Source organism: Erpetoichthys calabaricus, chromosome 6 (assembly GCF_900747795.2).
Source record: "Erpetoichthys calabaricus chromosome 6, fErpCal1.3, whole genome shotgun sequence".
In the NCBI taxonomy this organism is placed as follows: Eukaryota; Metazoa; Chordata; class Cladistia; order Polypteriformes; family Polypteridae; genus Erpetoichthys; species Erpetoichthys calabaricus.
The window spans coordinates 213586410-213610817 of NC_041399.2; the positions used below are offsets into that span (position 1 = coordinate 213586410).

Consider the following 24408-nt stretch of genomic DNA (forward strand, 5'->3'; position numbering starts at 1 on the left):
ATCATCCTTGAGATGTTTCTGCAGCTTCATTGGAGTCCACCTGTGGTAAATTCAGTTGACTGGACATGATTTGGAAAGGCACACACCTGTCTATAGAAGGTCCCACAGTTGACAGTTCATGTCAGAGCACAAACCAAGCATGAAGTCAAAGGGATTGTCTGTAGACCTCCGAGACAGGATTGTCTCCAGGCACAAATCTGGGGAAGGTTACAGAAAAATTTCTGCTGCTTTGAAGGTCCCAATGAGCACAGTGGCCTCCATCATCCGTAAGTGGAAGAAGTTCGAAACCACCAGGACTCTTCCTAGAGCTGGCCAGCCATCTAAACTGAGCAATCGGGGGAGAAGGGCCTTAGTCAGGGAGGTGACCAAGAACCCGATGGTCACTCCAGAGGTCCTCTGTGGAGAAAGGAGAACCTTCCAGAAGGACAACCATCTCTGCAGCAATCCACCAATCAGGCCTGTATGGTAGAGTGGCCAGACAGAAGTCACTCCTTAGTAAAAGGCACATGGCAGCCCGCCTGGAGTTTGCCAAAAGGCACCTGAAGGACTCTCAGACCATGAGAAAGAAAATTCTCTGGTCTGATGAGACAAAGATTGAACTCTTTGGTGTGAATGCCAAGCGTCACGTTTGGAGGAAACCAGGCACCGCTCATCACCAGGCCAATACCATCACTACAGTGAAGCATGGTGGTGGCAGCATCATGCTGTGGGGAACTGGGAGACTAGTCAGGATAAAGGGAAAGATGACTGCAGCAATGTACAGAGACATCCTGGATGAAAACCTTCTCCAGAGCGCTCTTGACCTCAGACTGGGGTGACGGTTCATCTTTTAGCAGGACAACGACCCTAAGCACACAGCCAAGATATCAAAGGAGTGGCTTCAGGACAACTCTGTGAATGTCCTCGAGTGGCCCAGCCAGAGCCCAGACTTGAATCTGATTGAACATCTCTGGAGAGATCTTAAAATGGCTGTGCACCGACGCTTCCCATCCAACCTGATGGAGCTTGAGAGGTGCTGCAAAGAGGAATGGGCGAAACTGGCCAAGGATAGGTGTGCCAAGCTTGTGGCATCATATTTAAAAAGACTTGAGGCTGGAATTGCTGCCAAAGGGGCATCGACAAAGTATTGAGTAAAGGCTGTGAATACTTATGGACATGGGATTTCTCAGTTTTTTTTATTTTTAATAAATTTGCAAAAATCTCAGGTAAACTTTTTTCACGTTGTCATTATGGGGTGTTATGTGCAGAATTCTGAGGAAAAAAATGAATTTAATCCATTTTGGAATAAGGCTGCAACATAACAAAATGTGGAAAAAGTGATGCACTGGGAATACTTTCCGGATGCACTGTATCTATTTATGTCTTTCATCCTTTCATATCTATCTAGCTAGATTTGAAAGGCACTATATGCAAGAAAGGTAAGTAGACAGACCTGAAAGGCACAATGTAAAATGTAGCTACTGTCTTGTTTGTGCGACTGGCCCTACTGAGGTAATCGTTACCATTAACAACCAGCGATGAGAGGTGTCCACTGTCACTAACACTGTCTTCTTTTTCACCTGCAGTTCCAAAAGTGCCTTGCAAACTGATAGCACATTTCATACAATTTATCTATCTATCTATCTATCTATCTATCTATCTATCTATCTATCTATCTATCTATCTAAGAAATAGATATTAAAGGCACTATATCACAGATCAATGGATATAAAACACATCATATGATTGATTGATAGATTTGCAAGGCACTATATAATAAGCAGATAGTTTGACAATCACTATATATTTATTACATATTGCCTTTCAAACTATCCATCTGTGTTTTATATGGTGTGTTCTGGATCTGTAAATAATAGATTATAAATGCAACTTATTATTATTAACTGTCTATCTACAATTAATAAATACAGGATAATATTTAAATAAAATAACACTAAGAAAAACTGCAGAATGAGATAAAATACCTTAAAAAATAATCATTTGAAAACAGAAAAAAATATACTTAAGTCTGGAATAAATCCTGGCATAAACTTGACAATTGTGTTTTGTGGGCTGCAGCATATTCTTGTGTAGCTTGCATTCTTATGAAGAAGTTATTGTGCTGAATAAAAAGAGCCTTTTGTAGGGGGGGGTCACCTTTTGGGATCACATCTAGGGCACCAAATGACCCAGGACCACCACGTTTTTTTTGCAATGTCCCCATTATCTTCCACCATTAACGTGACATCATGATGTGACTGCTACATCCAACTACTGCAGGGCACTGAGACCATAGTGTGCCATCACCACATGTGACAGCTCCCCCAGATGTCCTTCTGCTTATTGTCATAATCTGGCAGACCGTAATAATAAAATAATGGGAGATAAAAAGAATTGATTTTTCTTGTCATTTTTTTGTCCTGGTCGATAAACAGTGACAGGAATTAAGCCATCTTCCCTTATGGAGAACAGGGCTCATAAATGACATCAAAGCAGAAAGTCAAACAACCATAAGATGAAACAAGATGCCCGGTCAAGAAGGTGCCAAGGGCAAAGAAGAAAAGAAAAGCAGTGTGGAAAGGAGACATTTTAGCTCTGCATCCTCCGACTCCATCCTTTAGACCAGTTTGGACACTTTTTTTATTTTCTTTTTTGGATAAAGCCTAAGAATTCTTTCTTTCTTTCTTTCCAAGGGCAGCCAGACCTCCCAACTTTACTACACAGGCTTTGGGCCTAACCAGGCCCCAAAACTGGGGAACAGGCTTTAACTTTAAATATATCAATATAGATCACCAGGGAAAGTAAAAACCTCTACAAAGTATGTTTATAAAACAATTTATTTGTATAATGTAAGTTAAAAATGGCCAAGCAACTCAAAAAGGCAATCCAAGTTTAGCATGTCCAAATCAGAAACAAAAAACCCAGAATTTGAAAAATCAATCCTTACTGTGACCGGAGGACAGACTCGCCCAAGTTTCTTTGAAATATTGGGGCACCGGGTATCCCCGTTTAATAAAGTAAAACGAAACAAAACTGGGTGTGATGGCCCCAACAGAACACAACATTTCAGCCCAGTCAACAGAATCGCTTGAAGCTGTGACAACACGATGGAGCTTGCATCCAACAGCAGACGCCATCCTCTGGGCTGGACTGGCTGATTTTTTTAAATTTTTTTTTTATAGTGCCCCGACTGAAAGGGCACTGTGGCCGAGTCATTTGTCCTCACTTGCTGGCCTCTCGGAACCAAGACTGGAAAACGAGAGACAGCGCGAGTGCCCCCTCTCATCCCAGAGTGGCATTACTTCCCGCGGCAGAGCACACAAAAAGAACAGAACTCTCCAGACTTCAATGAACAAACCACTGAGACATCTGCTGTTTCTCGGCTTCAGAATGTGAATACTGGAGGCAGTCCTTAGGCACAGGAATTCCCACCTCTTGTGAGGTTCCACCCATAAAGTACAAGTAACACACACAAAAAAAAAGGAGCATAATATATGATAATAAATAGGAACATTATTACCAAAAAATAGACAATTGCAGTAAACTGATCATTTAACCCTTTAAACCCTGCCCTCCCTCGTGTTTTGACACTATAACCTCAACCTCCCCAGCAAATATATTGATTTATAAAATTAAAGTGGGTAAAAGTAGGTTCACAGTTGATACTGTGCCAGGCTGGTAATTTGTGCACTTATGAGATTGTACCTACAGTGGGTCTAGAAAATAATCGCCTCCCCTTTGAAAAATTCCCTTTTTTTTTGCTTTACAACCGTAAATGTAATCACACACACTGATATTTCTTCCCAGCTTTACTTACTCAATGCAACCTCTAACATCCAAGTGAAAGAAATCACAGCTACAGTTCAGAAAAATGATAAAAAAATCAAAAACAGGACCTACTGAGATTAATAAAGGATCAACCCCCCAATGTCAATGTCATTTTGTTGACCCCCCCCCCCCTTTTTGCTTTAATGACAGCCTTGAGTCTGTGGTGATTCTTCTCTATCAGCTTTGCACACTTAGATTGAGTAATATTTGCCCCCCACTCTTCTTTACAGTTTAACTGTTCAAGTTTGGTCACATTGGATGGTGAATGTTGGTGGTCTGCTATCTTCAGATCTTTCCACAGATTTTCAGTGTGATTTAGGTCTGGACTCTGATTGGCCACACCAGGACATTCACTTTTGTCTCCTTCAGCCCCTGTATGGTCCATTTTGCTGTGTGCTTCGGGTTGTTGTCGCGTTGAAAGGTGAACATTCTGCCCATCTTCAACTTTCTGGCAGAGGGTAGCAGGTTTTCCTCAAGAATTTGATGGGATTTTGTAACATCCATTTTTCTTTGTACCCTAACAAGAGCCCCCAGGTCCCCCACAACAGGATGCTGCCCCCTCCATGCTTTACTGTAGGTATGGTGTGTTGTGGATGGTGAGCTCCATTGGTGTACCGCTTGGTATTGAGGCCAAGTAGTTTGATTTTGGTCTCATCTGACCATAAGATCTTTTTCCACTTGGCATCAGAATCTTCAAGGTGCATTCTGGCAAAGCTCAAACGAGCCTTAATGTGGCCTTTCTTGAGAAGTATGACCCTTCTGAACAAGCCACAATGGTGGAGCGCTTGTGAAATTGTTGTCACATGCACACCATTAATGACCTCTCTTTAAAGGAGTTACAGGATTTGATGGCAAAGTGACCATTGGCCGCTCGGTAGCCTCTCTTACCAGCTTCCTCCTTGCTCTTCCATCCAGTTTGGAGGATCCAGGGAGGGTCCTGGTGGTATCAAACACTTCTTTATGATGGACTTTACTGAGCTCCCTGGGATTGATAAAGCCTTTGAGATTTTTTTGTCTCCATCTCCTACCTTATGTCCGTCCACAACTCTATCCCCGAGATCTTTTGAAAGTGGCCTGCCACCCATAGTCAGTTGTGTGCTGTCAGTGGCACTGCCAAGGAAGAGAATGAATGGACCAGGAACAGCTTCACTTATCACACTCATTACAACTGATCACAGGTGGGAGGAAGCCAGTAACCGCAATGGAAATGGTGGGCACTGACACCAGATTGAGTTTAGGAGAGAGCCCAGACCTAAATCACACTGAAAATCTGTGGAATATTTGAGGATAGCAGACAACCAACGCTCACCATCCAGTTTGACTGAACTTGAACAGTTCTGTAAAGAAGAGTGGGCAGATGTTACTCAATCTAGGTGTGCAAAGCTGATAGAGAAGAATCCCTACAGATGCAAGGCTGTCATTAAAGCAAAAGGGGGGTCAAAAAAATGACATTGACATTGGGGGGGTGATCCTTTATTAATCTCAGGATTACTTGTTTTTGATTTTTTAATAAATACAGGATAATATTTAAATAAAATAACACTAAGAAAAACTGCAGAATGAGATAAAATACCTTAAAAAATAATCATTTGAAAACAGAAAAAAATATACTTAAGTCTGGAATAAATCCTGGCATAAACTTGACAATTGTGTTTTGTGGGCTGCAGCATATTCTTGTGTAGCTTGCATTCTTATGAAGAAGTTATTGTGCTGAATAAAAAGAGCCTTTTGTAGGGGGGGGTCACCTTTTGGGATCACATCTAGGGCACCAAATGACCCAGGACCACCACGTTTTTTTGCAATGTCCCCATTATCTTCCACCATTAACGTGACATCATGATGTGACTGCTACATCCAACTACTGCAGGGCACTGAGACCATAGTGTGCCATCACCACATGTGACAGCTCCCCCAGATGTCCTTCTGCTTATTGTCATAATCTGGCAGACCGTAATAATAAAATAATGGGAGATAAAAAGAATTGATTTTTCTTGTCATTTTTTTGTCCTGGTCGATAAACAGTGACAGGAATTAAGCCATCTTCCCTTATGGAGAACAGGGCTCATAAATGACATCAAAGCAGAAAGTCAAACAACCATAAGATGAAACAAGATGCCCGGTCAAGAAGGTGCCAAGGGCAAAGAAGAAAAGAAAAGCAGTGTGGAAAGGAGACATTTTAGCTCTGCATCCTCCGACTCCATCCTTTAGACCAGTTTGGACACTTTTTTTATTTTCTTTTTTGGATAAAGCCTAAGAATTCTTTCTTTCTTTCTTTCCAAGGGCAGCCAGACCTCCCAACTTTACTACACAGGCTTTGGGCCTAACCAGGCCCCAAAACTGGGGAACAGGCTTTAACTTTAAATATATCAATATAGATCACCAGGGAAAGTAAAAACCTCTACAAAGTATGTTTATAAAACAATTTATTTGTATAATGTAAGTTAAAAATGGCCAAGCAACTCAAAAAGGCAATCCAAGTTTAGCATGTCCAAATCAGAAACAAAAAACCCAGAATTTGAAAAATCAATCCTTACTGTGACCGGAGGACAGACTCGCCCAAGTTTCTTTGAAATATTGGGGCACCGGGTATCCCCGTTTAATAAAGTAAAACGAAACAAAACTGGGTGTGATGGCCCCAACAGAACACAACATTTCAGCCCAGTCAACAGAATCGCTTGAAGCTGTGACAACACGATGGAGCTTGCATCCAACAGCAGACGCCATCCTCTGGGCTGGACTGGCTGATTTTTTTAAATTTTTTTTTTATAGTGCCCCGACTGAAAGGGCACTGTGGCCGAGTCATTTGTCCTCACTTGCTGGCCTCTCGGAACCAAGACTGGAAAACGAGAGACAGCGCGAGTGCCCCCTCTCATCCCAGAGTGGCATTACTTCCCGCGGCAGAGCACACAAAAAGAACAGAACTCTCCAGACTTCAATGAACAAACCACTGAGACATCTGCTGTTTCTCGGCTTCAGAATGTGAATACTGGAGGCAGTCCTTAGGCACAGGAATTCCCACCTCTTGTGAGGTTCCACCCATAAAGTACAAGTAACACACACAAAAAAAAAGGAGCATAATATATGATAATAAATAGGAACATTATTACCAAAAAATAGACAATTGCAGTAAACTGATCATTTAACCCTTTAAACCCTGCCCTCCCTCGTGTTTTGACACTATAACCTCAACCTCCCCAGCAAATATATTGATTTATAAAATTAAAGTGGGTAAAAGTAGGTTCACAGTTGATACTGTGCCAGGCTGGTAATTTGTGCACTTATGAGATTGTACCTACAGTGGGTCTAGAAAATAATCGCCTCCCCTTTGAAAAATTCCCTTTTTTTTTGCTTTACAACCGTAAATGTAATCACACACACTGATATTTCTTCCCAGCTTTACTTACTCAATGCAACCTCTAACATCCAAGTGAAAGAAATCACAGCTACAGTTCAGAAAAATGATAAAAAAATCAAAAACAGGACCTACTGAGATTAATAAAGGATCAACCCCCCAATGTCAATGTCATTTTGTTGACCCCCCCCCCCCTTTTTGCTTTAATGACAGCCTTGAGTCTGTGGTGATTCTTCTCTATCAGCTTTGCACACTTAGATTGAGTAATATTTGCCCCCCACTCTTCTTTACAGTTTAACTGTTCAAGTTTGGTCACATTGGATGGTGAATGTTGGTGGTCTGCTATCTTCAGATCTTTCCACAGATTTTCAGTGTGATTTAGGTCTGGACTCTGATTGGCCACACCAGGACATTCACTTTTGTCTCCTTCAGCCCCTGTATGGTCCATTTTGCTGTGTGCTTCGGGTTGTTGTCGCGTTGAAAGGTGAACATTCTGCCCATCTTCAACTTTCTGGCAGAGGGTAGCAGGTTTTCCTCAAGAATTTGATGGGATTTTGTAACATCCATTTTTCTTTGTACCCTAACAAGAGCCCCCAGGTCCCCCACAACAGGATGCTGCCCCCTCCATGCTTTACTGTAGGTATGGTGTGTTGTGGATGGTGAGCTCCATTGGTGTACCGCTTGGTATTGAGGCCAAGTAGTTTGATTTTGGTCTCATCTGACCATAAGATCTTTTTCCACTTGGCATCAGAATCTTCAAGGTGCATTCTGGCAAAGCTCAAACGAGCCTTAATGTGGCCTTTCTTGAGAAGTATGACCCTTCTGAACAAGCCACAATGGTGGAGCGCTTGTGAAATTGTTGTCACATGCACACCATTAATGACCTCTCTTTAAAGGAGTTACAGGATTTGATGGCAAAGTGACCATTGGCCGCTCGGTAGCCTCTCTTACCAGCTTCCTCCTTGCTCTTCCATCCAGTTTGGAGGATCCAGGGAGGGTCCTGGTGGTATCAAACACTTCTTTATGATGGACTTTACTGAGCTCCCTGGGATTGATAAAGCCTTTGAGATTTTTTTGTCTCCATCTCCTACCTTATGTCCGTCCACAACTCTATCCCCGAGATCTTTTGAAAGTGGCCTGCCACCCATAGTCAGTTGTGTGCTGTCAGTGGCACTGCCAAGGAAGAGAATGAATGGACCAGGAACAGCTTCACTTATCACACTCATTACAACTGATCACAGGTGGGAGGAAGCCAGTAACCGCAATGGAAATGGTGGGCACTGACACCAGATTGAGTTTAGGAGAGAGCCCAGACCTAAATCACACTGAAAATCTGTGGAATATTTGAGGATAGCAGACAACCAACGCTCACCATCCAGTTTGACTGAACTTGAACAGTTCTGTAAAGAAGAGTGGGCAGATGTTACTCAATCTAGGTGTGCAAAGCTGATAGAGAAGAATCCCTACAGATGCAAGGCTGTCATTAAAGCAAAAGGGGGGTCAAAAAAATGACATTGACATTGGGGGGGTGATCCTTTATTAATCTCAGGATTACTTGTTTTTGATTTTTTTTTAAATTCTTCTGAGAATTCTGTAGCTGTGATATCTTTAACTTGGATGTTATAGATTGCATTGAGTAAGTAAAGCTGGAAGAAATATCAGTTTGTGTGTTTTCATTTCAGGCTGTAAAGCAAATAAAAAGGGAATATTTCGAAGGGGGGGATTCTTTTCTTTACCCACTGTAAGTGCACAGTGCCACTGCGACACTTTTAAGTTAATAAAGCTATTGTAATAATCATAACCTGCACATCCTTTTCCACACAATCAACTGTAAACCTACTTTTGCCCACCCTGGTACAACGATAATCTGATGATACCGTAAGCTGCAAAGTCATAATAGATCTCTACTATAGGACAGGCCATATTACTTTCAGTATCACACATTTGTCATTTTCTACTGCCCATTATAAGGCCCTGATGCCCAACTGCACCTTTAAGTGATGGGTATCAGAACAGTTTTTAATTCCAGAGCGATACACAAGCGCACTTCATGTAATTTTTCTCCATCTTACGATCGATTGCCACACGTCTCACCTTCCCCTCAGGGTCCTCACTTTCTGGTGTCAAGCAGGAGTGCAGTGCAATCTTCCCCGAGGACAGTGGCAGGTAGGGAGTTTGACTGGGGTGGTACACCGGACACCACCGTAATGCAAATATCTTAAGGTGGGCTCTGGGAGGAAAAGAAATCTACCCATGGAGCAGAAGGGCCAAAAGCTCACTTTGCCTGCTTGTACCCTCCTTGCCCACATGACACATCGACTGTTTTAAGTTACACTCACGCTAAAGGACAACTGAAATCCTTTCCGTTGAAACCTACGATTAAAAAAAAAAAAAAACAAAACTGACCAGCCACTAAAAATAAAGCAGCAGGACTTGTGTTAGAAGCATTACGGCATAACGAGACTGCGGTATATTTTATGTGTAGTCTAAAATAGTGAAGGCCGGTATTCTAGCCTTTCAAGAAGTAGTCTCTATAGATTCAAAAAGCAGAGTAGCGTAGCAGTCGCATGGCATAACAAATATGCCATTATTCAGAGGTATGACGATAGATAGGTGGCCCGTTATGCTGCCGTTTCAGGTATAGACCACTTTGCGACTGGCATAAAAACTGGCCTGAGCAAACAAAGACGACACAAAAAAAAAGGAAAATAGAATTTGGGGAACAGCCCTGACTGTCACATGACAATGTTAAAGATTAATACTAAGTCTTTGTCCTTATGCTTACTTTCAGCTAAACCCGGGAACTACGGCCTTCCAGCGCAAGTTCATCAAAGAAGTCAGACGATGTGAAGAAATGGAGCGGATTCTCTAAGTGCTTCTCCACAACCAATCCAAAATAGCAAAGTCATTTCAAATCAAACGTATATTTATTTTCTGTTGAATTTGCTGCAGTTGTGACCTGCGGGGCTGGCTACTTTGATCACTTGTTCAAAGCTGACCCTCCGGTCAGGACGTTGGATATCTCTGGTCCACAGTTCTTGAGGCTGATCCTCCAATTAGCTGTGAACCCCCCCCCAGTCTCACTGAGATGTCACATGTGGTGAACCAGCTGAGGGGAGGTAAGGCTGCAGGGATCTGTGGTATCCGGAGTGAACTTCTCCAGGCTGGTGGTAAGGCTGTCCTCCTGGCATTGCAAGCTATCTTTTCTTCCATTTGGGAGACTGGCATCATCCCAACTGACTGGAAAATGGGACTAGTCGTCCCCATCTGGAAAGGGAAGGGTGATTGCCTGGATTGCGGCAATGACAGGGGGATAACACTGCTCTCGGTGTCGGGTAAGGTCCTTGCTAGGGTTGTCCTCAATAGGATCCGTGATCACTTGCTCATCTACCAGCAACCAGAACAGTCTGGTTTTATGCCTAAGAAGTCGACCATCGACCACATCCTGGCACTGAGGGTTCTCATGGAGCGCAAACGCGTCCTAGTTCTATAAGATTGATGAATATTTATGCATTGTCACCTAATAATCTATGGGAGGTTCCTATAACCCCCGTAAATAGAATTGTATTGATAAAGTGCATCCGGAAAGTATTCACAGCACATCACTTGTTCCACATATTGTTATGTTACAGCCTTATTCCAAAATGGATTAAATTCGTTTTTTTCCTCAGAATTCTACACACAACACCCCATAATGACAACATGAAAAAAGTTTTTTTTTGAGGTTTTTACAAATTTATTAAAAATAAAAAATTGAGAAAGCACATGTCCATAAGTATTCACAGCCTTTGTCGTGAAGCTCGAAATTGAGCTCAGGTGCATCCTGTTTCCTCTGATCATCCTTGAGATGTTTCTGCAGCTTCATTGGAGTCCACCTGTGGTAAATTCAGTTGACTGGACATGATTTGGAAAGGCAGAAGGTCCCACAGTTGACAGTTCATGTCAGAGCACAAACCAAGCATGAAGTCAGAGGAATTGTGTGTAGACCTCCGAGACAGGATTGTCTCGAGGCACAAATCTGGGGAAGGTTACAGAAAAATTTCTGCTGCTTTGAAGGTCCCAATGAGCACAGTGGCCTCCATCATCCGTAAGTGGAAGAAGTTCGAAACCACCAGGACTCTTCCTAGAGCTGGCCGGCCATCTAAACTGAGTGACTGGGGGAGAAGGGCCTTAGTCAGGGAGGTGACCAAGAACCCGATGGTCACTCTGTCAGAGCTTCAGAGGTCCTCTGTGGAGAGAGGAGAACCTTCCAGAAGGACAACCATCTCTGCAGCAATCCACCAATCAGGCCTGTATGGTAGAGTGGCCAGACGGAAGCCACTCCTTAGTAAAAGGCACATGGCAGCCCACCTGGAGTTTGCCAAAAGGCACCTGAAGGACTCTCAGACCATGAGAAAGAAAATTCTCTGGTCTGATGAGACAAAGATTGAACTCTTTGGTGTGAATGCCAGGCGTCATGTTTGGAGGAAAACTGGCACCATCCCTACAGTGAAGCATGGTGGTGGCAGCATCATGCTGTGGGGACTGGGAGACTAGTCAGGGTAAAGGGAAAGATGACTGCAGCAATGTACAGAGACATCCTGGATGAAAACCTGCTCCAGAGCGCTCTTGACCTCAGACTGGGATGACGGTTCATCTTTCAGCAGGACAACGACCCTAAGTACACAGCCAAGATATCAAAGGAGTGGCTTCAGGACAACTCTGTGAATGTCCTTGAGTGGCCCAGCCAGAGCCCAGACTTGAATCCGATTGAACATCTCTGGAGAGATCTTAAAATGGCTGTGCACCGACGCTTCCCATCCAACCTGATGGAGCTTGAGAGGTGCTGCAAAGAGGAATGGGCAAAACTGGCCAAGGATAGGTGTGCCAAGCTTGTGGCATCATATTCAACAAGACTTGAGGCTGGAATTGCTGCCAAAGGTGCATCGACAAAGTTTTGAGCAAAGGCTGTGAATACTTATCTACATGTGCTTTCTCAATTTTTTTATTTTTAATAAATTTGCAAAAATCTCGAGTAAACTTTTTTCACGTTGTCATTATGGGGTGTTGTGTGTAGAATTCTGAGGAAAAAAATGAATTGAATCCATTTTGGAATAAGGCTGTAACATAACAAAATGTGGAAAAAATGAAGCGCTGGGAATACTTTCTGGATGCACTGTATATTGCCATTTCTAACAGCTTTGAGTAAACATTTATTCTTTAGTTAGTGACAGCTTGTGCATGTGACCGTACTTCAAGGCCTACGGGCTCTTTGAATGTGTGAAGTAACACGTAAAGAAAACTTGTTTATTTAAGTACCGTATCGTACGCTTAAGGCGTACAGAAGAAGAAATTAAGAACCTTTAAGTATAGAAATAACTAAAGTTTTTCAGGAAAAGGTAAGTTTATAGAAGATACATTTTTTTTCCTTTTTTTTGCCTTTTATTCTACGTGTGTAACTATTTTCTCTTTTATTCTTGTGTGGATTATTTGCTTTTAACTTTCACTTAATATTTTAAAATGAACTTTTGGACTGTGAGAATTCTTTTGACACGCGTTTTACCCGTGCTTGACAATACCTTCTATTTCGGCAGCTACAGCGAGTATCGGCAGAGTTTCTTTGCAGCCTTTGTCGATTTTCGTAAAGCGTTTGACTCAGTTGATCAAGCAGCCCTGTGGGACATCCTGAGGGTTCGTGGGATCCCCTCGAGGTTGCTGGATATCACGGCCGGCCTGTACACTGGCACTGTGAGTGCTGTGCAGAGTGGAGGCAGAACCTCTGCATTTTTCCCAGTTGATTCTGGGGTTCATCAGTGGTGTGTTATGCTCCTACTCTGTTCAATGCTTGTATGGACTGGGTGTTGGGCAACGTCGTGGGGTCCAGCGGCTGTGGGACATCTGTTGGTGAAGAAAGATTCACTGATCTTGACTTTGCTGATGATGCTGTGATCTTCAATGGAGGCTCTGATTGGGGCGCTCGAGAGACTGAGTGAGGAGTCCGAGTGTTTTTCGGGGATTGCGAGGGTCCTGATAAAAACCAAAGAGCCAGGCCTTTAATGACCTCTTTGGCACAGCAATCAGCCGTGTGTCTGTGGAGAGAGTGTTGATTTTGTCATTGAGAGGTTTACTTATCTTGGCAGTGACATTCATGTCTCTGGTGACTTTTCCTATGAAGTCAGTAGATGGATTGGGAGATCATGGGGGGGTCATGAGGTCGCTGGAAAGGGGTGTGTGGCACTCTCGATATCTATGCAAAAGGATGAAGGTCCAAGTCTTTAGAGTCCTGGTGCTTCCTGTCTTGCTATATGGTTGCGAGACATGGATGCTATCCAGTGACCTGAGACGAAGACTGGACTCCTTTGGTACTGTGTCTCTCCGGAAAATCCTTGGGTACCATTGGTTTGACTTTGTGTTGCTCATGGAGTCCCGAATGAGGGGCAATGTGAGGGAGCGTCAGTTACGGCACCACGGCCATGTGACGCGTTTCCCTGAAGGTGATCCAGCTCATAAGATCCTTATTGTTGGGGACTCGAGTGGCTGAACCAGACCAAGGGGTCGCCCACGTAACACCTGGCTTCGGCAGATAGAGGGTCATTTCCAGAGGGTTGGACTAGACCGTGGTCAAACCTGAATAGTAATAAAAAGGGCCATTGTAGAATCTTTATAAATAATAAGATTTATTATTAACAAAATAAGCTCCAAGGAGCACAAAACGAACAGAGGGCAATACCTTTAAAATTTGCAGTTCGAATAGTAATCACAGTCCCAAAGCAAAATCCAAGAAAGAAAAACAGAGCATAAGGTCACAAAAATCCAGAAAAACAGAAAATATCAAAATCCACCTTAACAAAAGGACAAGTGTCTGTCTTTATGTCCGTTTGGTTGCTGTGTTTCTCTGCCATCCCAAAAGATCGAGCAGCACAACCATTTGTAGTAATAAAATGCATTGTATCATTCATTCCAACAGATGGTGCATTGCAAACATTAACACTTTTTTTACAAATCCCATAACAAATGGCATACAACAGAGACATATGCATTGCATCGTACACTGTGAAAAATAAAGGTGAGGTCTACATTGATTACTTAGATCTTAGCCCATCTTAGACAGATACCACAGCTAATAGCAAAAAAAAAAAAACACACACACCACCCACCTATTAAAGACAAGAGACTGTGGGTAATCCAATAAAGGCTGAGGACAGCCCCATGATGGCGATGGGCAGGTGGCCCCGCCTCTTGGGGAACCACCCACTAAACACATGGAACATTGACAAAGATACATAGAAATAAAGAAGATAAATGATTAGCAATGCTAACATACAAATGAGCACATTTTCTTAAGGATTCTATCTGTCATCTGGACATACTGTAGGTAGAGATGGTCAGAAAACTCGATGCCCTTAATGTCTCTCTGTCTGACAGTTTAGGTTTCTTTCTAGCCATCTTATTTTAATTTAAGAGCTTCACACAGAGCTAACACTAAGAACATTCCGTTACCTTTAACTTATAGGGGGTGTGACAGAATCTTCCATTGAAGATAGATAGATCTGAAAGGCACTATATAAACGATAGATGTGAAAGGCACTATATAAATGATAGATATATAGATAAATGTGAAAGGCACTATATAACCAATAAATAAATGTGAAAGGCACTATATAAACGATAGATGTGAAAGGCACTATATAAATGATAGATAGATAGATGTGAAAGGCACTATATGATAGATAGATAGATAGATAGTGTGACAAATAATGGCAAAAGACATGATAAAGGTTTGGGGCACCTGTATATTGTATCCTGGTTGCTCTTATTGCAATAATTGAACAGAGATATTCACACAACTGAGTCCAAAACAGAGCTGATCACAGACAGTCAAGATGGCAGCTTTAAAGGTCCATTTAGGAAGTGGCGTCATCTCTGGGGCCGGAACCGGATGTGATGTCATCAAGGGTGCTGGAACCTGGTGGGATTTCCTGGGAATGTTCTGCAAGTAATTGACAAAGACAGTCCGCACACCCTGCCATCCCCTGGTCTGTGGTGTAATTACCATTACTCAGGCACTTTAGCTGCCTCCTACTCGCACGTGTGTGACAATAGATAAATGTGAAAGGCATTATATGATAGATAAAACGTTATTTCTCCCAAGGGGGAAATTTGGAATTTTACAGAAGCTCTTTAAATAAATAAAAACAAATAGATAGTGTAAGAGGAGATCACGCATCTCAGAAGATGTTTTATTACCTGGGCGTGATGCCAGTATGACGACACAGACAAAGTGGCCAGTGAGACATGTAAATACTTTTGTTCCTGGCCAGTATGATTTAATAAATGGACCAGCAGAAGCCAAGAGTATGGAGCTGTTCAATCCCCCGTACTCCAGGTGGCAGTGGTCCTCATACGGCAACCCAGTTGTGTACAACTGCAGGGGTCCTTGGGTAAAGAAGTCTGGCAAAGCAGCACTGTGGGTGTCCCCTACGTGTTGATGGAGGGTGCTGTGGTGGGGCGGGCCTCTCTGCTTTCTTCATGGCCCAGAAATGTTTCCAGCCAGACACAACATGGCACCGGAAGCATTCCTGGATCCGGGCAACACTCAGCAGAGGGGAGAAGGCGGAAGGTTTCTGTGTGGTTGTGATGGTGGCTGGCTGATTATTGGTGAGAGGACTGTTTAAAGATGCTTGGTGTGAGTAAATATTCTTCCTTTATTTTATCACATCAAAGTGTGCTGTATTGGTGTGTCTATGGTTTGGGGCTCTCTGGCGCCCCCTTATGGTCAGAATAGATAAATAAATACCTTATATACATCTACACTTTGGTCTAAACACACACCCGTATGACTGAAAAGCAAGAATATTGTAAAGAAAGAAATCTTCTGCCTTGCAGTCCCAGTCCCAGTCCCAGTGAGGCGCTATACAGACCTATTGCAGTTAATATAAAGGAGCCCCCTCTGCGTTTCGTAACCCACTTCTGCTAGTTAATTTATTGGCTGAAAGTCTTCAGTGTCGGCGTGTCAGAGAGAGGATGTGTTCATAATGGCACTCAGTTTTGTCTTAATCCACTCCTCCACTGTTAACTCCAGGGGGGTCCAGAGTGCGTCCCATAACTGAGCCTGCCCTTTTAATGAGCTTGTTGATTCAGTGGTCCTCACTTGAAGTAGCATTACCAGCCCAGCACACCACACTGGCCATCACAGAGTTACAGAAGATGTGAAGGATGTCACTCCTCTTTTTAATGAAGAAGAGCCTGCGCTGCCCCTCCTTCTTCTTGAGTTCCTCTGTGGTACGAGAGCAGTCTAAAACCTGTCATTGATGTGGACCCCCATGTACTTATAGGAGTGGACCACCTCTTCATCCACTTCCTGAATGGTGCCCAGACATAGAATGCTCTGTGAGGGGTCAATAACCAATGTGCTTTCTGTAATTCGTATAAGCGATTGAATTGACCTCTGGTGGGCTCCGAAGATGGCGTAGAAACATCTCAGTGACGTCCCATAGAATGAAATGCACCCAAGCCAAAGTTAAGGCTCTGATCGCTTGTGTCAAGGGGATCTTTCAGTTTTTTACTTTTAATAAACTTAGAACAATTCCTAAAACCTTGTTTGCTATTCTGGGATGTTGAATGTTGCTTGATGAGGGATAAAAAATGAATTTAACAATTTTAGGCCAAGGTTGCAACAGAACAAAATGTGAAATAAAAGTGAAGGGGTCTGAAGACTTTCTCATGTCACAGTCATGTCCCCCTAAAACCGCATTGTCAGGATCACTTTCCTTTCATGTGTATCAGTAAAAGTAATTCAGTTATTAAATTTTAATTTGATACACCCACTCACGTACACTCGTAACGATAATACAGCATCACGCATCCAATTATAATTATTTTAAATGTGAGCCTGGCTGCTGAACAGATAAACAAAAAAAGGGAGACAATGCGCTTTGTGGGCCCATTATTCTTGACAAACTAAAGTGTTCTGAGAACAATGGCCTAGTGGGACTGAAGAACATTAAAAGGTTCTTTTGAATTTAACTAAATTCACATTAATATGGTAATTTCTTTGAACAATAAATCCTTATTAGCAATGTTTCATAGAGACATTTAGAATAAAGCAGCGATTCGTGTTTTTTTTTTCTTTTAAAAAATTCTGATGTTTCTCCCATAATATCTTGGACAGAGGGCACCACAGCAGGTTCATGAATTACTTTGAAAGGTTGCCTGCTTTCAAAATCCGATCTTGTCGTTTATCCAACACAAAGCAACACAACTCATTTTTCATATAGTGCCCTTCACTGAATCCAGCCGCAGAGCATTGTGAACAAATTCTCAGGTAAAATGCAAGTGTACATTATACTAATTATACTAAGTACAGAATTAGTGCTGTGAATGACAGGGGGCGCTATTGAGCCCCAAACCCCAGACACAACTGACACACACACAATGGATTTTATTTGTCCAAATACCTTCTAAACAATGCAGAACATACATGGATGATAAATTCATTTTCTCTCTTCTTCTCCCTTCTCCTCTTCCTCTTGCAAGTGTTGCTCCCGACTCCAGCTCTCTGAGGCAAGACAGAGTGCCCACCGGAGTTGGCCCACAGTCTGATGGAAGTAGGGTCAGGATGAAGTCTCTAGAAAGCAGGGATGATTCCTCCCTTCAGCTCCCCCTGTTGTTAGGCTTTGTATACCACATGGCTGTAGATTGGGACTACAATTCCCAGCATGCCTGTGGGTTGAAAAGCAGGGGCAACAACACAAGAATGCTGCCCTCCAGTGGATCAGGGGAGTATAGGCTTCGGTATAGAATCCCTTCATCCTTCAGGCCTCCCTTACTGGCACAATGGGCACTGGCTGGGGTGTCCCAGGTGCATTGGGGTCCATGATGTTCCTGATGCATAAGTATGTTTCTGTATTGCTATCAAAACAGGGGTCCCAGCACACTGTGTTGCTCGGGGGACTATGATGTTTTAAGAAGGCCCTGCTGGAAAGGGATCGGTTCTTGACCTGGTCAGGGTGCCAGACGATCCCTGACAAAACTTAGAGTACATATAAAGATTCAGCTTTGTTTTAACACCTGGAGAATGAAGTAGAAACTGGTTAAACATAAATGGAAGCCAACAATATCTGTCTGTTAATTAACTGAGGGTATTATGGCCAAAGTCAGACACGGTCACAGTCCTGAAGACTTCGGCCAACTGGCCGCCTAAATCCCTCTGGGGTTTTCCGCAGTGGAATCTGCGCTGGCTGTCCAATCTGATGAGAGAATCTTTCAATCTGATGATTCCAGTGTTCCTTTATCCGAGATGACTTTTCCATATGCAGAAGAGCAACCTGGAAGTAGAGCAGTGCCACATCCAGATACCAGGAGGAGAAACAGAATAGTGGAGAGTTAGTTTATAAATTTTGTGTCATTGTATTTCTGTGCAAATGACTAACATATAGAAATGCAGTCTGCACAACTAATCAGCAGCTCTAGTCAGGGTATGCCAGACTAAAGTTGTGAGTCTTCTGCATGAGGCTGAAGCTCTGTTTCTATGAGCTACATCTCTTAATCCATCTCTCCATCAGTTCCCCCTATTTTCCTCTCATACCTGCATAGCACCACATGTCCTGGATGGAGACCCAGACATAAAGGGGATGAACACCCGTCATTGATCACAGGGTTGCACTCATGCACACCTACGCAATCACTTTGTACTGAGTCAGACCACAACAAAAGGAGGGATGTCAAGGTGAGATGTTTATAGTTAAACGAAGCAAGGCCCAAAACCCAAGAGACGGTTGGATGTGCACCTAAGGCAAGTCTGTGATATAGTGGGGTCGTGGCTCCGAACGAATGGTCAGTTTTTAATAAAAAATCTGTTTGGCCATGTCAGTCTCCGTGGGCACTCTCGCGCAACCTGCGGGGAGTTGATGAGGTAATTGGGCCGAGACGCGCCTGCACGTGAAGGTGCTATCGTTCTCAAGTGTTTCATTGGCTTCCTGCAGTGCATGATGGAGACGCTAGGCCCACGGAGTCCTGGAAGTACAGGTCGGCACCGGAAATGGAGGAACGAAAGAGGGGAAAATGAAAGAGATAAAGGCTTGCAGAACAAGAGTGCGGCGTTGGGGCAGAGAAAGAGGACGAGCCAGAAGAGAGAAGGCAGCGCGGTCAGGGGTCCCGCGAGGGATTGGCACTCTAGGGACAGATCATAACAGACTGATTGTGCTGAGGAGTAGGTGCAATCGAGGGAGGCCATCCTTTCCAGGGATCCGAGGGACGACTGCGTGGGCATGAAGGATGATGAGATGCCGATGGAGGCAGCCCAGACAGGGGTCGGGAGTGAGAGCTGAACAAGTGATGGGTGAGCTGGAAGATGTGGAGGGAGTTGGGCTCACCTCATATGGTCCAATATCTGGAGGCTTTTTATCCATCCATCCATTTTCCAACCCGCTGAATCCGAACACAGGGTCACGGGGGTCTGCTGGAGCCAATCCCAGCCAACACAGGGCACAAGGCAGGGAAACAATCCCGGGCAGGGTGCCAACCCACTGCAGGACACACACACAAACACACCCACACACCAAGCACACACTAGGGCCAATTTAGAATCACCAATCCACCTAACCTGCATGTCTTTGGACTGTGGGAGGAAACCGGAGCACCCGGAGGAAACCCATGCAGACACGGGGAGAACATGCAAACTCCACGCAGGGAGGACCCAGGAAGCGAACCCAGGTCTGGAGGCTTTTTATTCTCATTTTTATCCTGGTTTTAAACATTTAGATTTTTCACTGTCTCTATGGATTATTTATGAACTTTGAGATCTGCACTTTTGGACACAAACTGTTTTGATTTATCCATCCATCCATCATCCAACCCGCTATATCCTAACTACAGGGTCACGGGGGATCTGCTGGAGCCAATCCCAGCCAACATAGGGCGCAATGCAGGAAACACACTCCGGGCAGGGTGTCAGCCAAGGCCTATTTTATTGTATTTAATTTAATTTTATTTTAATAAACTAGTCATGTCAGGGCGGCACGGTGGCGCAGTGGGTAGCGCTGCTGCCTCGCAGTTGGGTGATCTGGGGACCTGGGTTCGCTTCCCGGGTCCTCCCTGCGTGGAGTTTGCATGTTCTCCCCGTGTCTGCGTGGGTTTCCTCCGGGCGCTCCGGTTTCCTCCCACAGTCCAAAGACATGCAGGTTAGGTGGATTGGCGATTCTAAATTGTCCCTGGTGTGTGCTTGGTGTGTGGGTGTGTTTGTGTGTGTCCTGCGGTGGGTTGGCACCCTGCCCAGGATTGGTTCCCTGCCTTGTGCCCTGTGTTGGCTGGGATTGGCTCCAGCAGACCCCCGTGACCCTGTGTTCGGATTCAGCGGGTTGGAAAATGGATGGATGGATAGTCATGTCAGTCAGTCAGTCATTTTCCAACCCACTTTATCCCAACACAGGGTCACGGGGGTCTGCTGGAGCCAAACCCAGCCAGCACAGGGCACAAGACAGGAACAAACCCCGGGCAGGGCACCAGCCCACCACAGGGCACCCACACACCAAGCACACACTAGGGACAATTTTAGGAACATCAATGCACCATGCAAACTCCACGCAGGGAGGACCCGAGAAGCGAACCTGGGTATTATGACTGCAAGGCAGCAGTGCTACCACTGTGCCACCGTGCCGCCACCTAGAAAATTGATTCATTTTATTTTTTTTTTCTTCACACAAAAAAAGTGACTTCTGACAATGCACATATAACCAATCATCAAAGACACATCCATCGTGTGGTTTTGATTCGGATGCAGAAGTGAGGGACGTCGATAGTTTCGAAGTTTAATAAATACGGAGATAAAACAGGCATCAGAACTACTGAGTCCACTGGTTTAAGAGCAGGAATTAAGGGGTGTGTGTGTGTGATATACACGTCAATACCGCGGCAAAAAGGGGGAGTGGCTCTTAGAAAGTGGGCAGAGTCAAAAGAAAAAAGGCCGTCGGCGAATGTCTAAGGTCGCTGCGTCTGTCCGAGGCTTCAGGCTGTCTCTTCGGCAGCTGGACTTTTTGGAATTGGGGTTGTACTACTGGCAGGCTTTTGCCAGTTACCGTACGATGACTGTGGGGCCAGCAGGGCACCCCCTATGCCAGTGTGTATGTAATCTACTTTAGTGTCACATCAGGCTGGAGCCTGGCTCACCATCATTAAATCTTAGACAGGTACCAGCCTTGGATCGGTACCAGTCCTCACAGGTGCCAACGTTTAACCCTCAATATTAATATAAACTGCTAGGTTTAGGCACCTCGTCTTGTATAATTGTAATAGGATCTCTTTTTTTTTTTTTTCTTCTTCAATGTACCCTTCCCTGGTCTGGGTGATGGGAATTCTTCATTTTTCTTGCCTTACCTGTGGTATGTATCGGCCGTCTTTACGCTTTGCCTGTTTAAGAAATCATCACACACGATACTCCTTGGGTGCCTCAGACACGTTTTCACACAATCCTCTCGCTCAAAGTGTCTTTGGGTAAAGTCAGCGTGGACGTTTGGCTTCTTCGCACATGATGTTCACAGCACAAAATGTTTCCAACTCTCCAAACTGACCAGAAGAGGGTGCCTCCTCAGATCGCCAACCCAGATGGCTTCCCAGCAGATTTAACGAGTGAGGCGAGACACAGCTGTCAATGCGATTCGGCAGCAGACAGATTTGTGGCTCTTGGCGCCTCATTTGTCATTTCGTGTTGAATTTCCTCCCATCCTGGGAATGTCAGAAGACGCGTCGACAAGTCTGAAACTCTCTGCTGTGTTGTTGTGGAACTTTTCTCAATGGTTGTTATGGAGCCCACCTCATTTGTATGCATCTCTTTCAGGGTTCCTGGAGAAGGAGATCACAAAAGCAGGCATTCCGATGGCAGATGCCAGTGTCCTAGGAGAAGCCCCCTGTGCCCGGGAGCTCCTGGAGCTGGAGGTTAGTCTTTATCATTTAGCATGTCTCCATCTGTAAGCTGCCACATGACTTTAATGGTTCAGATAAATAAAAAGGTCACAGGGAGACGGGTGTCTCCTAGTAGGAACAGCTGAAAGAGGAAAAGTCTTTTGATATGCAGCATTAATCTTCATCTGTCGGGTACCTCTGTCCAGAAAGACCTCTAAAAGTCCAAATTAACACCTGGCAAGTTAACAAGCAGGGCCCAAGATGGTCGGGACTAAGGTCAGCTAGTGGACTAGGTGGCCAAGGGAAACCAAACATGTGTAGGGCATACAGTAGATCAGGGTGCCCTCAATCATGTGAAGACCATTGGGGGTCCCGTAAAGCCACATTCATATTATCCTAAAGGCACAATATCTGCTCTTGGTGTGACTGATGACTTATTAAGGGTTCAATAAAAGTTTAGAGCAGGCATCCCCAACTGTCTATCTATCTATTATATAGTGCTTTTCACATCAATTGGTAGATTTTCTACTCTTTTTAGCCGTTCTGGTATGCAATTGAAGAGGAGGGTTTGTTGTATGTCATATTACAATAACATTTATTTATTTATTGGGCTTCTGTAAAAAGTCAGATTTCCCTCTGGTGAGATATAAACTGCTGTCTATCTGTTATATAGTGCCTTTCATGTCTGTCTGTCCATCTTATCTATCTGTCTGTCTGTCTGTTATATAGTGCCTTTCATCTATCTATCTATATATCTATCTATCTACAGTTAGGTCCATAAATATTTGGACAGAGACAACTTTTTTCTCATTTTGCTTCTGTACATTACCACAATGAATTTTAAATGAAACAACTCCGATGCAGTTGAAGTGCAGACTTTCAGCTTTAATTCAGTGGGGTGAACAAAACAATTGCATAAAAATGTGAGGCAACTAAAGCATTTTGTGAACACAATCCCTTCATTTCAGGGGCTCAAAAGTAATTGGACAAATTAAATAACTGGAAATCAAATGTTCATTTCTAATACCTGGTTGAAAACCCTTTGCTGGCAATGACAGCCTGAAGTCTTGAACTCCTGGACATCACCAGATGTTGGGTTTCCTCCTTTTTAATGCTCTGCCAGGTCTTTACTGCAGCGGCTTTCAATTGCTGTTTGTTTGTGGGTCTTCCTGTCTGAAGTTTAGTCTTCAACAAGTGAAATGCCTGCTCAATTGGGTTAACATCAGGTGACTGACTTGGCCATTCAAGAATTTTCCACTTCTTTGCTTTAATAAACTTCTGGGTTGCTTTGGCTGTATGTTTTGGATCATTGTCCATCTGTATCATGAATCAATTTGACTGCTGTATTTAGCAGGATTTGAGCATACAGTATGTCTCTGAACACCTCAGAATTCATTCGGCTGCTTCTGTCCTGTGTCACATCATCAATAAACATGAGTGTCCCAGTGCCACTGGCAGCCATCACACTGCCTCCCTCCACCGTGTTTTACAGATGATGTGCTATGCTTTGGATAATGAGCTGTTCCACACCTTCTCCATACTTTTTTCTTGCCATCATTCTGGTAGAGGTTGATCTTGGTTTCATCTGTCCAAAGAATGTTTTTCCAGAACTATGCTGGCTTTTTTAGATGTTCTTTAGCAAAGTCCAATCTCTCCTTTCTATTCTTGAGGATTATGAATGGCTTGCACCTTGCAGTGCACCCTCTGTATTTACTTTCATGCAGTCTTCTCTTGATGGTAGACTTGGATATCGATACGCCCACCTACCCCCTGGAGAGTGTTGTTCACTTGGTTGGCTGCTGTGAAGGGGTTTCTCTTCACCATGGAAATGATTCTGCGATCATCCACCGCTGTTGTCTTCTGTGCATGTCCAGGTCTTTTTGCGTTGCTGAGTTCACCAGTGCTTGCTTTCTTTCTCAGGATGTACCAAACTGTAGATTTTGCCACTCGTAATATTGTAGCGATTTCTCTGATGGGTTTTTTCTGTTTTCGCAGCTTAAGGATGGCTTCTTTCACCTGCATGGAGAGCTCCTTTGACCACATGTTGTCTGTTCACAGCAAAATCTTCCACATGCAAGCACCACACCTCAAATCAACTCCAGGCCTTTTATCTGCTTAATTGATAATGACATAACGACGGACTTGCACACACCTGCCCATGAAATACCCTTTGAGTCAATTGTCCAATTACTTTTGAGCCAATGAAATGAAGGGATTGTGTTCACAAAATGCTTTAGTTGCCTCACCCCACTGAATTAAAGCTGAAAGTCTGCACTTCAACTGCATCGGAGTTGTTTCATTTAAAATTCATTGTGGTAATGTACAAAACCAAAATGAGAAAAAAGTTGTCTCTGTCCAAATATTTATGGACC

The 24408-nt window shown here is 43.8% G+C and overlaps 1 protein-coding gene across 1 annotated transcript in view; it reads left to right on the top strand.

The window, feature by feature from the left end:
* si:ch73-173p19.2 (V-type proton ATPase 116 kDa subunit a 1) overlaps positions 1-24408 on the top strand; it is a 154351-nt gene that overhangs the window by 21554 nt on the left and 108389 nt on the right. The window contains 2 exon segments of the mRNA XM_051928808.1: positions 9951-10029; positions 21972-22069. Coding sequence (XP_051784768.1) covers positions 9951-10029; positions 21972-22069 — 177 coding nt within the window.